At 32.2% G+C, this 16,575-nt stretch overlaps 2 protein-coding genes across 2 annotated transcripts; one reads left to right on the top strand and one right to left on the bottom strand.

Annotated features, from left to right (window-relative positions):
- The first annotated feature begins 2,789 nt into the window (after nt 1-2,789).
- On the top strand, nt 2,790-8,111 carry LOC114728976 (probable sulfate transporter 3.4). Its single transcript, XM_028915919.1, has 13 exons — nt 2,790-3,132; nt 3,370-3,418; nt 3,519-3,726; nt 5,370-5,541; nt 5,938-6,003; nt 6,113-6,226; nt 6,315-6,431; nt 6,520-6,646; nt 6,818-7,104; nt 7,214-7,404; nt 7,497-7,582; nt 7,790-7,866; nt 7,967-8,111. Exons 1-13 carry the CDS (start codon nt 2,806-2,808, stop codon nt 8,093-8,095), a joined length of 1,950 nt encoding a protein of 649 aa, XP_028771752.1. The 5' UTR covers nt 2,790-2,805; the 3' UTR covers nt 8,096-8,111.
- Nucleotides 8,112-10,145: 2,034 nt separating this feature from the next.
- LOC114728978 (protein SYS1 homolog) lies at nt 10,146-13,844 on the bottom strand. Its single transcript, XM_028915921.1, has 4 exons — nt 13,616-13,844; nt 12,992-13,506; nt 11,374-11,600; nt 10,146-10,580 (listed from the first exon to the last, which is right to left on the bottom strand). The coding sequence occupies exons 2-4, from the start codon at nt 13,213-13,215 to the stop codon at nt 10,573-10,575; spliced, it is 459 nt and encodes a 152-aa protein (XP_028771754.1). The 5' UTR covers nt 13,216-13,506; nt 13,616-13,844; the 3' UTR covers nt 10,146-10,572.
- Nucleotides 13,845-16,575: the final 2,731 nt, after the last annotated feature.

Consider the following 16,575-nt stretch of genomic DNA (forward strand, 5'->3'; position numbering starts at 1 on the left):
TCCAATTTAAAGGCAGAAACAATATTTTACATCTAAAACTTTTTCCCTTCATTATATTCTCGTAAAGGATCTTTTACATCCCATTCTTAAAAGGTGAAAACTGAGATTCATAAATTTATTTATTTTTTAATTTTTATAGCTTTTTTGTCACAAATGTTTTAACCTTGAAGCTTTTTTTTTTTTGTTTAAGCACATATAGTAGTATCTTGGAACTTTTTGTTGTGATGATTTTATACTTGATGTCAATGTTTTAGTACGAACCTCAATGCCTATTGTACAAACAATTTAGACAAAAATTCTACGGAATGTACTAAAAATGTCGGTCAATTAACTGGAAAAAAGTGCAAGGAGGGGGACATAACTAATTGCAATAAGCTGTCATTGATAATTATATAAGCACGTATTTTTCACCGATTTGTTTCTTAATATTTATAACATATCTATCTTTATGAAGCACAAGCACTAAAACCCCATTTGGAATCACTTATAAGAGTATTTGATATAAACTGAGATAAAATATTTCTCACATACTTATCTTATATTATCCAATGTGCTTAATATAAAACCCAACTGAATAATTTTAAAAAAATTAAGAAAATCAGTTAAATTAACTATTTGTAATAAATATGTATTGTCATTTTTAAAATGCCCTTGCCACTCATATGTATTAGTTTGAACTACCATTTGATGTAACCTTTAATATATGTAATTATAAGGACTGTTTTAAAAAAATAGATAAGAGACAAAATATATTAAAATATTATATTTGAAACCAAATTAAATACTAAATTAACTTTTATATTAAAAAAAAACTAGTTATATGGCAAATGACCAAAACCATGGTTTGGGTCAAAAATTTTCCCAAATAAGAAGAAAATAAACAAACCAAGGTTTTGGACGCAAAACCATGCTTTCAGAAAAAATGAATCTATTCTACTTTTGACTCAAATTGGAGAGTATGATTATATCTGTCAGAGTAGATTCCAACAGTAATATGATCTTAACACTCCTCACTTATTTTTCTATAAACATATTTAATCTCATATTTTATAAATATATATACACATATTAATTATTTATTAATTATATTATTTTATATACTATTAATTATATTGGTAAAAAATATATTATAAACAATTTTATTCCTTCAAATTAAAACATATTATAAAATCTATCTTTTACGTAATTATCATATTAATTTATACACTTTTTAATAATTTACACATATAAAAATTGTTTTTGATAATAACAATTCAAATACTTTAATTTTATCAGAGTCATTTTTTCACAAAATCTATTTTTTTAAAATCTATTCTTTAAAAACTATTTTCCAAACAATGGTTTGGTTTTGTATAAACACCACTTTTCAAAGTTTCACGCCAATTGATGCGCTTGATCGAATACTTCTTTGCATCGCGGGGGTATATTATATTATTATATAATATAATAATATTATAAATGCTGAATAGTTTTTTATTCAAAAAAATTAGATATTTTTCTTTTTTTAAAAAAGTAGTTAATTTCAATTCCAATAAATTATTAGGACTAGAGCAGTTTTCACATTTTATAAAATTACTCACATATTATGAATCAACAAAGTCCTTGCATCATTTTTTAAAATGGGTTTTTCCAATTGAACCAATTTTTATGAGCTAAACAGATTTGTTTTGGTATCCAACTATGTGATTTTCAATGTTATTAATTACTCTAAATTCAAGCTTTATAGGTCTAAATAGGAAGTAACTCTTCTAGTGTAATTTTCTAATTCACAAAATTCATACCCCTAAACTTTTTTAGGAGCATTAAGTTTTTTCTACTCAATCTAACAACTAGTGGTGGTGGTAAATAAATTGTTTCTTTATGTAACTTAAATGACTAAATTTAAAAAATGTATAATTATATTTATACTTAATTAGATGTAATGAAATTCCGGTAAAATAGAGAACTAATGATTTTTTTCATCTAAAAAGAAAATGGAACTAATGATTTAATAAATCTAATCAACATGTAATATTATAGACGTAGTTGATAAATTTTTATAAAAAATCATTTTATTAATAAATTATCAATAGAATAACTTATTTGTCAAATTTAATAACTACTCTCTCCGGAATATATAACAAATAACTATAAATTAAGAAGTTATTCAAAATTGATTAAAAATAATAAATATTTAAACATATTTATTTTTAGAAAATACTCTTATTTATAGGAAGATGGTGAGAGAACAAATAGAAAAACAAGTATAATTAATATAGTACTCCTCCGGTCCTAATTATAAGACCCAATTGACTTATTTGAGGAGATTAAGGAAGTAAGTTAAGTTGGTTATTTATAATAAATAAGTGTTGTTATTTCTAAAATATCCTTGCTAATTAAGTATATTGGCTAAAACTATCATTATTAGAAGGATTATCTTGGAAAAAATACATAAATATAAGAGAGAAAATGGATTGGGTCTTATAATTAGGACCAAATAAAAAGTCAAATTGGGTCTTATAATAAGGATCGGAGGAGTATTATAGTAGGTAATCAATAAGGACAAAATTTTTTTTTTAAAAATTGATTAAATTAAATTTTAAAACATTTTTAAAATACATTTTATAAATTGACTAAATTCAACTAAATGAATGACTCATAAACAGAATAATTTGACTAAACTGCCCCTACATGCCATTAACGACAACTACCTGTAACCTCCCACAAGAAAGTTACCTGTCATCTTCTTCCTTCTCTATAAATCCCGAGTTCTCTTCTTTCTTTGTTCTTCAGAATCAGACTTTGTTTCTATTTTTGCAAAACGAAATGGGGTTGAACTCCAACACCAGAGTCGATCATTTTGATTGCCATGAAACCACTATCAAAATCCAAAACCACATGCCTCTCCAAATTCACTCTGTTCGCTTGCCTCCCCACCAAACCACACTTCAAAAACTAAAGCATAGGATCTCTGAGATATTCTTCCCAGATGATCCTTTGTTCAGATTCAAGAATCAAAGTTGGCTCAGAAAATTGCTTCTGGGCATTCAATTTCTCTTCCCCATCTTTCAATGGGCGCCTAAGTATAATCTCAGATTTCTCCGTTCTGATATCGTCTCTGGCCTCACCATTGCCAGTTTAGCCATTCCTCAGGTCCCAAAAAGATTCCTCATTCTCTCTCTATCTTATGAATCTCTTTCTAAATCCAGAATTCTCGTTCATTGTTCATTGTTCATTTTGATCATGCATGGCGGTTTAGTACCCTGACATGTCTCATACTTATGGAGCTTCCCCTGTTTTAACATACAGTGCTCTGTTTCATCAAAGGTCAATCTGTTTAAAAACTAAACCAGATTGAAAAATTTCTTGACCTTGTTTTGGTTTCTGTAGGGAATCAGTTATGCGAAGCTTGCGAATTTGCCGCCCATAATTGGACTATGTTAGTATCCTATGTTTTTCCAGATAGCATTTGAGTTAGAGATTGTGTTAATATGGTGAATCTGGTTTCTGAAGTTATGTTTATGTTTATGATCATGCAGATTCCAGCTTCGTTCCTCCATTAATATATTCTTTGCTTGGGAGCTCAAGACATGTGGGTGTTGGCCCTGTTTCAATTGCGTCTTTGGTTATGGGATCAATGTTAAGCGAATCAGTTTCTTTTGTTCATTTTCCAACTCTCTATCTCAAATTAGCCCTTACTTCCACTTTCTTTGCTGGCGTATTCCAAGCTTCTCTGGGTATATTAAGGTATTAAATCTTTGCTTTCTCTGTTTTTTCAACTTTTTTTGGGTTTATATTTGCAGAAATTATCGTATCTTTCCTGAACCATAAATCCTTCGTTATCAGGCTCCCCCTGAAAAAAGGAGAAAATGACGGGAACTTAGCGGTATAAGATATCTAATGACATATTGGATTGTGTAAAATGCTTCTTCTATCTCAATAACTATTTTTATACAGATAATTTTTCACCTCTCACTTCTGTGCCCATTGTGAAATCTTAATGGTCATCAAACTATTTCTTTTTTCTTTTTCATTTTTTTGAGTGAAAAGAGTTCTTTTTCATTTTTTTTAATACCTTCATAAGTCATTACTTTTAAAATTACTTGGAACACATGCAAGAAAGTGTAAATTGAGTTAGGTGTTGTAAAAGCATAACTATTGAAACCTCAACTCTTAGAGGACAACCAACTAATGGACACTTAACTTTTAGTCTTTTTTTTAATAAGATCTAAATTATGAAATTGTATTAGGTAAAAAAAAAATTGCGTGGTTTAAAAAATTTGTTAACATTAATTAAAAGAATAGATATGTAAAAATGCATTTTTTTAAAAAAAATACCCTTATTCATAAGAGGGTAGGCATAAGAGAGAAATAGTAAAAAAAAAAATCACAAAAGAATATTATAATTAATTAGAGGTAAAATTGATAAAAATATATTAATATTTAGATAACCTCAAACTGAATTTAATAAAAACGACTTGACTAATTCAAAAACCTGAATTTTGTATAAAAAAAAAAATAGCAGAGGAAATATGTATAGTTTAAACAAAACCAGATTCTTATATGGTGTAGGGTTTATGGTTCAGACAAAGCTAAGTTATACCTAATTTTCAACCATATACCAATAGCTCTTTTGATATCTAAAACTTGATAAGAAACCTTGTAAACCTTTAAATTTATATAAATAATCTCATCGTTCAATAATTTATATGTTGTTTTACCCATAGTACAATATTATATAATAGGAGAGATATTTTCAAGCGGTTTGGAATGAGCACCCAACCCTCATGTCCTTTGGACTGTCTAAATTTGATATAGGAAGTATAGATTTAATATTTTTAACTAATTATTTTGAAAAATAAAAATTATTTTTTTTAAAAAATGATATTTAAGATATTATTTTTGTTTTAGATTCTATACCCATTAAAATAATTATTTCAAAAAAATAAAAAAGGACAAAATATTAAATTTGGATCATCCAAATAGGGTGAGTTTTAGGTTTCATTTTAAAGATAATCACGCAAACTGGTTCGATTTATTTGCATAAAAGTTAAGGAGTTATTTATTGTTTACACCTAACTCAAAGTGAGGGTTTAGTTGCCAAAACAAACAAACAAACTTTAGAGGATTTTCTGTCATGTTTCATAGGTCAATGGGGTTTTCTGATTTGAAAAAGTTATGGGGGTTATATATAATTATGCTAATATGAAATGTTCCATAAAATAGCAAGTGTTAATTGTTACACCTTTAAAAACTAATTGAGGTAAATATTTACTTAAATTCTCGGTAGGTAACAAATAAAAAGTTCAAAATGTTGAGCTCCCTAAACATAATTCAGCTATTATTATAGACAGTGATGACTTGAAACTTGTGTTCTGATAACTATGCAGATTAGGATTTATAATTGATTTCCTCTCAAAACCGACGCTGGTTGGTTTCATGGCGGGTGCAGCCATCATCGTGTCACTTCAACAGCTTAAAGGGATGCTTGGAATTGTGAATTTCACAAACAAGATGCAAATAGTTCCTGTTTTGACCTCTGTATTTAAACAAAGAAGCGAGGTATATCTAAAACTTCACTTTTCAGTCAAATTATGAAACATGCTTCTGATCTTAATAACCTTTAATAGCAACAAAAGGCATATAGAGAGATGCACAAATACTTAGATAGACTGAACTTTTTAAGAGTAAAGTTAACTTTAAGAAATCATGATTATGCTCTGGAACTGTGAGTCGAAAGTAAGGTAACTCTTGTTTTACTTTAGAATTATATCGGAGAATCTAATTCGGGTTTTTTTTCTCTCCAGGAGAATCAAGTGACCTTTTTATTTCCATTTTCAGATTCTATAAGTTTTTCAATAAAGTGCATAAAAGAGTCAACTTTATAAAAGAGTTATATTTTAATACTATGCTAATTTACAAAGATTGTTCATTAAAGTATATGAGCATCTTGTTCAGTGGTCATGGCAAACCGTTACCCTGGGAGTCGGCTTCCTGGCCTTTCTGTTGATAACGAGACACATTGTAAGTCTCTACAATATATATATATATATATATATATATATTATAGTGTTATTTACTTTTTTATTAGTATTTAGCTTGTCAAAGTTTGAAATTCTGAAAATTGAAACAGAGCTTGAAGAAACCAAAACTATTCTGGGTTTCAGCAGCTGCCCCCTTGACATCAGTTATTCTATCAACACTTCTGGTGTACTGTCTCAGAAATAAAGCTCATGAAATTGCAATTGTAAGAAAGCCCATTTTCATTAGGATTTTTAACACTAAAAAGGACATGAAATTCTAATATTTTCCTTCGTTTTCTTTTCTTATGACAGATTGGCCACTTGCCAGAGGGCGTTAATCCACCATCATCAAACATGTTATACTTCAATGGTCAATATTTAGCACTCACTATCAAAACTGGGATTGTTACCGGAATATTGTCTCTCACTGTAATGTCTTATACCCGGAAACTTTTTCATGTCCTAGAAAAAGTTTCTGATAAACACACAGACTAGAACATATAATCTTTTGTTTCAGGAAGGAATAGCAGTGGGAAGGACATTTGCTACACTTTTCAATTACCAAGTGGATGGAAACAAAGAAATGATGGCCATCGGAATCATGAACATAGTCGGTTGTTGTACTTCATGTTACGTCACAACAGGTAACGATTTTGATTCTACTTGTATGTATGACCAGTTGAATCTTAGTGCTTATGTGGTTTCACGTTGGAAACCATCAAACCTAAAACCAAACATGCTTTTTAGTTATATCTTGAAATCATCAGCAATGTTTGAGAAAATCTCACTTTCTGGTGTGAATAATAAACTTGCAGGATCTTTCTCACGATCGGCTGTTAATGTCAATGCTGGAGCAAAGACAACAGTTTCAAACATAATCATGGCTTCAGCTGTTCTAGTGACTCTTCTATTTCTCATGCCACTGTTTCGTTACACACCAAACGTTGTCTTAGCAGCCATTATAATCTCCGCTGTAATTGGACTAATAGATTTCCAAGCTGCATATAAATTGTGGAAGGTTGACAAGATTGACTTCTTAGCTTGTTTATGTTCCTTCTTTGGTGTGGTGTTCATCTCAGTACCTCTCGGCCTTGGCATAGCAGTAAGTTTTCTATATCCATTTAGATTAACTAATAACTGTCAGAAAAGGAAACATGTATTGATACGTTTTGTGAATGATAAATGTTCATTGGCTTGTTCAATTTGTGCAGGTGGGAATATCTATCTTCAAGATCCTACTCCATGTAACTCGACCAAACACTCTGGTTTTGGGAAATATTCCAGGAACACAGATATATCATAACCTAAACCAATACAAAGAAGCTTCAAGGATTCCTTCATTTCTCATCCTTGCTGTTGAATCACCCATTTACTTTGCTAATTCAACTTATCTGCAAGAAAGGTAAGGGAAGACTATTTGTAGAACTTCAAGTTCAATACATTGGGGATATACTTCTCTTTAGTAATTCTGGTGAAGAACTTGTCCTGTTTCAGAATACTGAGATGGGTACGAGAAGAGGAAGAGCGTGTGAAAGCAAACAAAGAAAGTACATTGACCTGCTTAATTTTAGACATAACAGGTATATTTTATGGACCAAAATTGTTACGCCTTTGTATCAAACTGACTTACCTAAAGTGGAAGATAGAGAAGAGAAGAGATAGATATATAATAATGAATATTATTTGTGTGTATTTCTCTCTACACTTCTCCCATAAAGGGATCCATGTTGAGACGTCATTTGTTTAAGGTTCCACGGTTATTCGGACTAACCATATTATTTTATCAGCTGTTACAGCCATAGACACAAGTGGGCTCGACGCACTTTGTGAACTTAGAAGGATACTGGAAAAAAGATCAATTCAGGTATAGTTAATATAGCAGTTCTTTGAGGTCGAAAGAATATAAAAATAACCAAATTTCCAAAAATAAGCAAGTTTCCTCAATGTTAGAATATGTTATGCAGCTTGTGTTGGTAAATCCGGTTGGAACTGTGATGGAGAAGCTACATCAGTCAAAAGTTTTGGAGTCTTTTGACGAGAAAGGACTGTATCTCACTGTAGCAGAAGCTGTGGCTGCCATTTCAATTCCTTGAGAAGCTCAGCCTCTTGTTCCATTTTAAGGACATAGATTGATAACTAACAACATCTTTAGTCAGTTGGCTCTGCAGAGATTCTGGTCTGTGACAGAATCCCAAAGTTTATGGGTTTGCGCTTCGTTACAGCAGAGACAGTGAGAGGCCTAGTCTCGATTCAGGAGTGATTCTTCTTTGTGGGTCAAAAGAAAAGAGCGTCCAACGGCCAACTGAGATATTTGTAGGGCTTCATTCCCATGTAAATTTTGAAAGAAATGGATGCATGGCAGTCTTTGTTTTAAAAGGAAAATAGAAGTTATGGTTACAGGAAGAACAAAACACATAAAAAAAACCAAGTCCAAATCACTCAAATCCTTACAATGCTGAAGGGGATAGTAAAAGGAACCAACGGAACGTTTTGCATTTAACTTTCTGTGTCAATGAGCACAATCGTTAGCCTCCCAATAGGTTTGATCAATTCTGGCGTTTCAATCCAATACAAAATCTCCTAATTTCTTTAGTTATGTTCTCTAGAGATAAGCCAACTGCTTTATATCACTGAGTGCCTTAGCAGCCACAAGCAGCTATTACATTTTTGACCCATCATTCCAAAATTCCAACATATCCTGAGTCCTTCCATAATACTCACTTCATTAAATACTTATTACGTTTCTAAACCCACCAGACCACCACTCTAACATATCTTAAATTCCTGATGCCTTCCAAAACACTTCTGATTTCAAAGATCTAATGAAGGAGATTACTTTGATATTAAATATAAGATCTTAGTTTACTTTACAATTTTTTATCCCAACTATACATATTAACTGCACATATTAAAAGGGGTATTTTTTATTTAAAAAATTAACATAACACATTTTTTTAATAAATAATTAACTTTACTAATTTTCTTAATATTTGTAAAGTAACTATTTAACTCTCGCATTTAAACAGAAGAGTAACAACTACCATTTGGTAAATTAATTCCGACATAACACAATTAGATGTGTCAACCTCCTTCGCGAACCCTTTAATGCAATTCTAAGTAGCATATAATCACAAGTCCTACAGTAAAAAAAATAACATCTAAAACTTATTTTGTAATTTTTTTTTTCCGTGGAACTTGATTATGATTCTCCCATTGGCATTTGACCAACCTTAAGAAGGTATGTATGGTAGATTTTAAGCTATAAGAAAAATATAAGAAAATTTAATAAACCTAACCATACTATATCATTCCATTTAGAATTATTTGATTGCTTCAACAATCAACAATTATTTACAAATCCGGCCGCAAAATTGAAACTAAATTAATATAATGAAGTTTATCAAGATACATGATCTCTTACAATAAATTCTAAAATTTTCATTTTGATCTATTATATTCAAAATTGTTACAATTAGGTATTAATCAAGACACCCACCCAAGGACACGTCATTTATCATTTTATTCACCTTTGAAACAGTCACCAGCTCATATTGGATCTCAAGCATATCAATCACTGGAAAAACAACCCTTACTTGAGAAGAGCAAAAATGGGTTTCTAAAAAGAAGTAAAACATTGTTCAGGAAAAACAGGAAGGAAAACCATTTTAGACCGAAAGAAAGAAGAAAATTTCTGACCATGAACACATCAACTTATTTCTCCACTACATATTATTCAGATACATTAATGTGCCTTCAAACAGTAATATTATGCACCTCCATGACTAAAAAACAAAGGCCACGATAGATGGATTATTTGAAGATGGAGGGAGATGAATTTAAAGGCAATGATGTTGTTAATATCCTGAATCCTGACCACACAATGCAAATTTTTATTCCTTAACAGCTAGGACCACAGTTTCAGAATCCTAAGTGACGGCAAAAACCAGCAATTACAAATATGTTTCATGTTGAAAACCACCAAAACGCATCAAACCAAACCATGGACTAAATCATATAAAAGAAAGACCGACCTTTTTTATTTTTTAAAAACCTTTGCCTTTGGTTTTTTGCTTGGGGAGTGGGGGAGTCACAGGCTATACAATAACAATAACAACAAGCCTTATCCCACTAGGTGGGATCGGCTACATGAATCACACAATGCTATTGTGTTCTGTCAACAACCTAGTCTTTAGATATGTTATTGACCAAGAGATCTCATTAACATATCATTGTCGCAGACTATCAGTATACAAAATTAACATACGCTTTTAAGATCATAAACAGATCAGAAAACTCACAGAAGAAAAGGAAAATGAGAATAAGGAGGAAAAGAATTACTTCCATTAAAGTTTTTGGTGTTTCTTGAAAAATGGTGTACTAGTCTAGTGGGATTATCTATGCTTTCTAAGAAACCAAGGAAGAATTCGTTGGAGAGGGTAATTCTTCCAGTAGCATGAATAATCATGCAATTCATGGGCTTTATCTGGGAGATCATCCAAATTCAAAGCATAGAATCAGGTGCGGTTATGATCCCCGAACACAACAATTCTTGATTTCAACTCACTGTCAATCAAACATCTGCAACGAACTCAGTTAAGTCAAATCACAGGTAAAGCAATGAAACTGATTTCTTGCCAATGCATCTATGTGTCCAAATAATCTTGGAGGTTCAAGAGGAAGAAAGAATTGCAGAATAGAACAACAAATTAACCAACATGGTTAGTTCAGTTCGATCAGAGAGAAAGAAAATCAGTTTACTCTGGATAAAAACAAAATTGAAATGAGTTCTAACATTGCAAAAATGTTCAGAAAGTGTAACAATAAGAATTCCAAAGGTAAAAACAAATTAAAAAATGGGGACAGCGGCAGTACAAAAAATGAGTCTATCGTCAGTGTATTCAATACACCAGGTTGACAAACTGATAATATTATTCTTTTTTAATGGCAACGCCACTGATATAATCACATTTGGTTAATGTAAGTACCATTTACCACCAAAACAAGCAGTGTTTTGCCAGGGACTGCCCCACCGAAGTCCAGTTCTAAAATGTTCAAAACGTTATTACCAAACACGCCAAGAGACCCGATCTGAAAAAGCATAATCATTGATCAAGATTGGGTCTCAGATATCTTAGGGCCGTGTAGGGTCAAGAAGTTTTAACCCAACTTAGCGGGGTTTGTTTGGCCAAAACCCTGCTCCAAATCTGACACTGTTACAGCCCAAATATGACATGAAACAAATAAAAGACATTTATAAGACAACATACCATGTGCATAGACAGATCTTCAAATGAAACACATCTCAATTAATCAACCATATAAATCAACAAAACCAGGTCAGCCAAACAGCCTTAAATGACAAGATTCTTACTTGAACGAAATCGTGTTATTGGTATCTCCCGGAGCTCACGTTTAATGCACAGATATTCACCTAACAGTGCCATGACAGCAACCCCAGTACCATTCACAATCCACCAAGTGATAGAAGATGGCCAACCTCCATACACAATGCATATAAAAAGATGGATGATATAGAGGGTGGCTGAAAAATCCAAACATTTCTTTGCCCTTTCAATTAAATAAAACATATATACAGACCTGCAAAAATAAGATTGTAGAGTAAGTACAATACAGAACAGCCATAAAAATTCAGGTCTACAAACCAATATAAAAGAGGCATACAAACCCCGTGACACCCCATAACTGCCACAAAGGCCTTTCTTCATCCCTCCTCCAAATACGAACCCAAAAAAAAATCATAAAACATCATAGAAGCATTGGATCTCCCAAGAAATGGGCAAATATGCCCCAAAATCCAATTATTGTTTATGTTTTCATTTCCTTATAAAGCTGTAATAGTGAGAAATTTTCAGTTAACAAGATATAAGCAAACATAAAGGTCAGCCAGGTCTGACAATCACAATGTTGATATTTAAATTCAACCTATTACAGTATGCAACTCTTAGAAAGATTGACCTACTGCAGGAAAAAATAACTACAGTTCATAGGCTATATTTCAAACAGAAGTGGCAGACATGTAAAATCCTAGTAAAAGATGGATATCCTTCTCATTCATATGTAACAAAGCTCCATGACTTGACATAACAGCCAATAATGTTTTAGAAAGTGGGAAAAAAAACCCGTGGTGTTTAAGTTTTCTTACTATACACTCACTAAAAAGATGTGGAAGACACCAAGTATCACTGTGAATAAATTACAAAAAAAAAAAAAAAAAAAGCTAAAATGAAGATCACCAAATACATGTCATATAACCAAACAGGAGAACCTACACATTTAAAGATAGCTATTTACAATAAATGAGACAATGTAATAGACAAAAGTAGAATAGATTGATACTCTTCCTTTAAGTTTATCATTAGAGGTGGCGTCTTCTTTTTTCCACTATAATATATTCCTATACCATTAACTGAATTTCGAACAAGGCGTAGGAAATATGCTAGTTTTGTAAATAATTAAAAGTAAAAAAGTGTCAGAAAAATATATCAAAGAGTTCATACGGAAATATTACATATTACAGAGGACTGAATATCGTGCATTTTAACCAAAACAGTCTGAAATTGAGCACAGTAGATAGAATTAATTTCAGAATGATAGCAATTATAAGCATGCAGACAAAACAATAAGATAAAGTTAAAAGAGAAGCAATACGAGTAATGCACAAGCTCAAGAAAATCCATATCCACAAAGTTCGATTTCACATCTGTATCATGGGAATTAGGTCACAAGCAGTTCAGATGAGCAGGAGAAGTTAAGAAATTAATGTGAAATGTTCATTATGGAGAATTCATATTCCAATAAATGATATGTCAAGGAGCATAGACACATACACTCAAAACTAACTGATTAACTATAACCTATTGACCAAAATATAATATATAATTTGATCAATTATGGCAAATTGATTACATAGTCATGAATTAGGATCACAATAACCTTATTGAGGCAAGAAAGTAAAGAATAATATTTACCCTGCAAAAGAGCTGAGCAGAAATGAGGCAATAACACACCAACCAGTAACCGTAGAGGTGGTGATGGTCACATAATCAAAGAAGTATACGAGGCTTAACCGAGATACGCGAGTCCCGACAAGTATCGACAAGAACAAGCCGAGAGTTATATAATATAAGCATTGAAGACAAACAATTTGAGCAACAATAAGCCAAGGGTCCCAGACCACCGCACCATAGAACATGACGGCAAGTTCTCAGACGCCTGATCTCCGAAACCTGAGGATGAAAATTTCCTATAAGAATAATTGAATCGTAACCACACAACTCATCCCCACAAAACACCTGAAATCTAAACAATTGAAGCTGGAACACTTGTTCTTCAGAAAAGTGATCGATTTTTAGGAACCCAAATTCTCATAAAGCATCATCATGCTTAGTTGCATTCAATCTTCAATTCCATTCATTGGATAGTTCACCATCCAAACCCGAACTCAGAAATATAGACGCTCAGATCCAGATTCCGGAAGCAATAACTGTTTAACAGCGAAACAAGTGCAAGAAAGTCACCAATAATTTCCCGAAGAAGGAAAAACATGATTGAATCACAGTAAACAAAACAGAAAAATATGAAAAGATTGCTACTTTCTTGCGGAGGTTGATGCAGCAGCGAATTCCTACAAATACTTTAGACAGGCTCCGGCCTCAAAAGAGGAAAATTTGAATGAATAGCTTGAGATCGAGAAGAAACAGAATATTTGAGATTTGGAAGGGTCTCTCCGGCTAGCGAACTTTTTACGCGAGATTGAATTGAGACTTGCGAGGACGATTTGCAGAACCTGACCAGAGAAACAACGAATGTGCTGTTTACTGTTATTACTCGTCGTTTTGAGAAATGTGAGATTTGGATGCGATTGCGGCCTCCATGGTTCCTAATTATTTGAATTTATATCTTTCTTATTCTTTTTTTAATCTAAATTGTTAATATTTGTATTATAAAATTTTTTATTTAAAAATATTTCAAATAAAAAGTAAAAAATTGATTTTTATATATTTATAAAAATAAAAGGATAAATTATAATTAAATTATTTCAAAAGAAACATTTAAATTTCCTACTTAGTGTTACTGTGGAATATTTTAAGTCTGCAAATATGCCAAGATCAGTTTAAAAAAAATGATAAGAAATTTCAAGCCAAGCCAATCATTTTGATGATTTATCTCATTTAATATTATTTGTGTTTCTTCAACTTGGATCACGCATTTATAACATAATAATTATACATGTGTCATCTCTTGCTTCTAGTGTCATCTGTAGTTTAATAATAATTATTTCCATCTCATTTCTTATTTGAAATGCTCACTCTATGATCGGTAGAAATTAATGAACAAAATACTACACCTTCGATTTTTAATATAATAGTCCCTTTACAGTGCAATTTCCATTAATAATTAAGCAGAGAATTACTCTTAAAAATATAAAATTGGCAGACAAAACACTTCAAATATAAAAACATCTGAAAATCACTCTATAGAAAATACCACCAAAGATGTGAAAAGAACTATTGAAGTGAAATGAGCAAAACCAACCAATTAAGATCCTTTAACACAAAAACTTGATTGATCTTCAAAAATGAGACAACAAGAACTGTTCTGCTCTTGCTTATTCCTGTATACAGATCATTTCACAATGTCTAATACGACTATGTCTCATCTATACACAAAGTGGTTCTATACATTTTCCAGTGACCTTGCTTTCACTTTACCCTTCATCATTTTCAACAACTTCTGAAGAACTAATCTTTTGATTCTTTAAGCTCAATATCTCACCCTTGGCACAATCTAGTTCCTCCTCAAGTTTATTTGCCTTGCTCTCTAAAAACTCTCTCTCCTGTCCAAGTTTCTTGATCTGATTCTGCGCATCTTCAAGATTTTTCTGGGTCTGTCTTGATGTTCTTCTTTCAACTATAAGAAGATTTTGAGCACCCTCTTTGTCACCTTGAAGGTTGAGAATAAGAGAGTTGAAATCCTTTAGTTGATTAAAGAGGAACTTTACTTTCTGGTTCATTACATCTAATGATTCGGTAGCCTCCTTCAGATTCATTTCGAGAGATTTTCTAAGCTCTCTCTCTCTTACCAATTGATCCTCCAGTAGTTGTACATCATCCTTCAAAGAAGCAACTAACATCTTCTCCACATTCAAATCTTTTGATGCGGTATTCAACTTGCTCGGGACAACACCCAGTTTTCTCTGCATGATAGCATTGTCCTTCAGAGCAGCTTTCAGTTCCTGGGTGAAACATTGGAGCTTGGCCTGTGAAATCTGCAGATCTTCCTTTGCAGTATTGAGCTCTTTGGTTAGGGTTTCTACTTTCTGTTGTTTATCATCATCAACCTTGTTTTTTATCAACTTCGAAACTTGAAAGAGGTCAAATGAAAGCCTAGAGATTCCAGATTCCAGGTTCATCAAGGTATTCTGTTCTCCACAGCTGCTTTGCAGGAAAGAAATTTTATCTTCCAGTACCATTTGTTTCCTTTTCATCTAATTTGAACATCAACCAGTAAAATATATAAATAATATTTCAGAACATAACGAAAACCATAATTCTAAGCATGAATCATAAGTTTATGATCGACAACAAACGAAGTTTTCAAAAGATTGGAGGGTAAGATTGTGCAGAAGCTCACTGTTTCTATAACTTCATAAGCTGCAGCCCTTTCCTTCCGGTTGAGTGCATAACCAAGAACTAGGCCTAGCAGTAAGGAAATTAATCCAAACGTAGCAGCTGGGGAAGGCTGATAGGTATATAATGATCTGGCCACTTGATCAGTTGCTATCTGTTCATACAAGTTATTACTCAGTTTAGAACACTTGAGAAAACCCAATGATAAAAGTATAATAACCCGTAATTATTATGAAATTAACAGAGCATTTGAAAACCTCAGTGTTTTGATTGTGCACTGCTGTCTTCACCCTGCCTCCTTCTGAGACAAAAATGATTAATTGCAGAAGTCAATGAAGTAAGTATATAGACTATTAAAGGATGAGTGCTCGTAATAAAATAGGTTCAAGAAAGCAAATCTTTAGTGCATATATATGTAGACATATAAATTCATATCCATTAAACGGATCAGAGTAACGATGCAGAGAGTAACTCACGAAACTAATTCCTGGAATATTTGGCAATAAATAAGGACAGACATGAAAACAGTAAGAAAGTTCTTCAGTGCATATAATATACTTGAAGTCATATTCATTATAACGCAGCAGAATGATGATACTGACTGCAAGATTCATCACAATGAAGGCTTAGAGTCATTCACCGAACTAAATTCCTGGAATATTGTAGCAAGAAATAAGAACAGACATGTAAATAGGAAGAAAAATCTTCAGTGCATACATACAAATGAAGCTATATTCATTAAACGGATCAGAATCATGATACCGATTGCAAGATTATTCACAATGAAGACCTAGAGGCAATCATCAAACTGATTCCGGAATACCGTGGCAAGAAGTAAGAAAACAGACGACATGGAAACGCTGAGAATCTTTGAACTCACTAATGGGTACAAGAGCATTGGGTCCCAATGCCGGTGGAGAAGG

The sequence above is a fragment of the Neltuma alba genome, unplaced genomic scaffold (assembly GCF_004799145.2).
Source record: "Neltuma alba isolate B1F8T4 unplaced genomic scaffold, ASM479914v2 tig00012586_pilon, whole genome shotgun sequence".
Taxonomy (NCBI): Eukaryota; Viridiplantae; Streptophyta; class Magnoliopsida; order Fabales; family Fabaceae; genus Neltuma; species Neltuma alba.

Excerpts from the sequence above, each read along its gene's own strand:
- LOC114728976 (XM_028915919.1), top strand. The coding sequence starts at position 2,806 with ATGGGGTTGAACTCCAACACCAGAGTCGATCATTTTGATTGCCATGAA. Across the intron at positions 7,105-7,213 it reads CTCTCGGCCTTGGCATAGCA|GTGGGAATATCTATCTTCAA; the intron begins GTAAGTTTTCTA and ends CAATTTGTGCAG. Across the intron at positions 7,583-7,789 it reads CTTAATTTTAGACATAACAG|CTGTTACAGCCATAGACACA; the intron begins GTATATTTTATG and ends TTATTTTATCAG.
- LOC114728978 (XM_028915921.1), bottom strand. The coding sequence starts at position 13,215 with ATGTTCTATGGTGCGGTGGTCTGGGACCCTTGGCTTATTGTTGCTCAA. Across the intron at positions 11,601-12,991 it reads CTGCTCAGCTCTTTTGCAGG|GTCTGTATATATGTTTTATT; the intron begins GTAAATATTATT and ends TTATTTTTGCAG.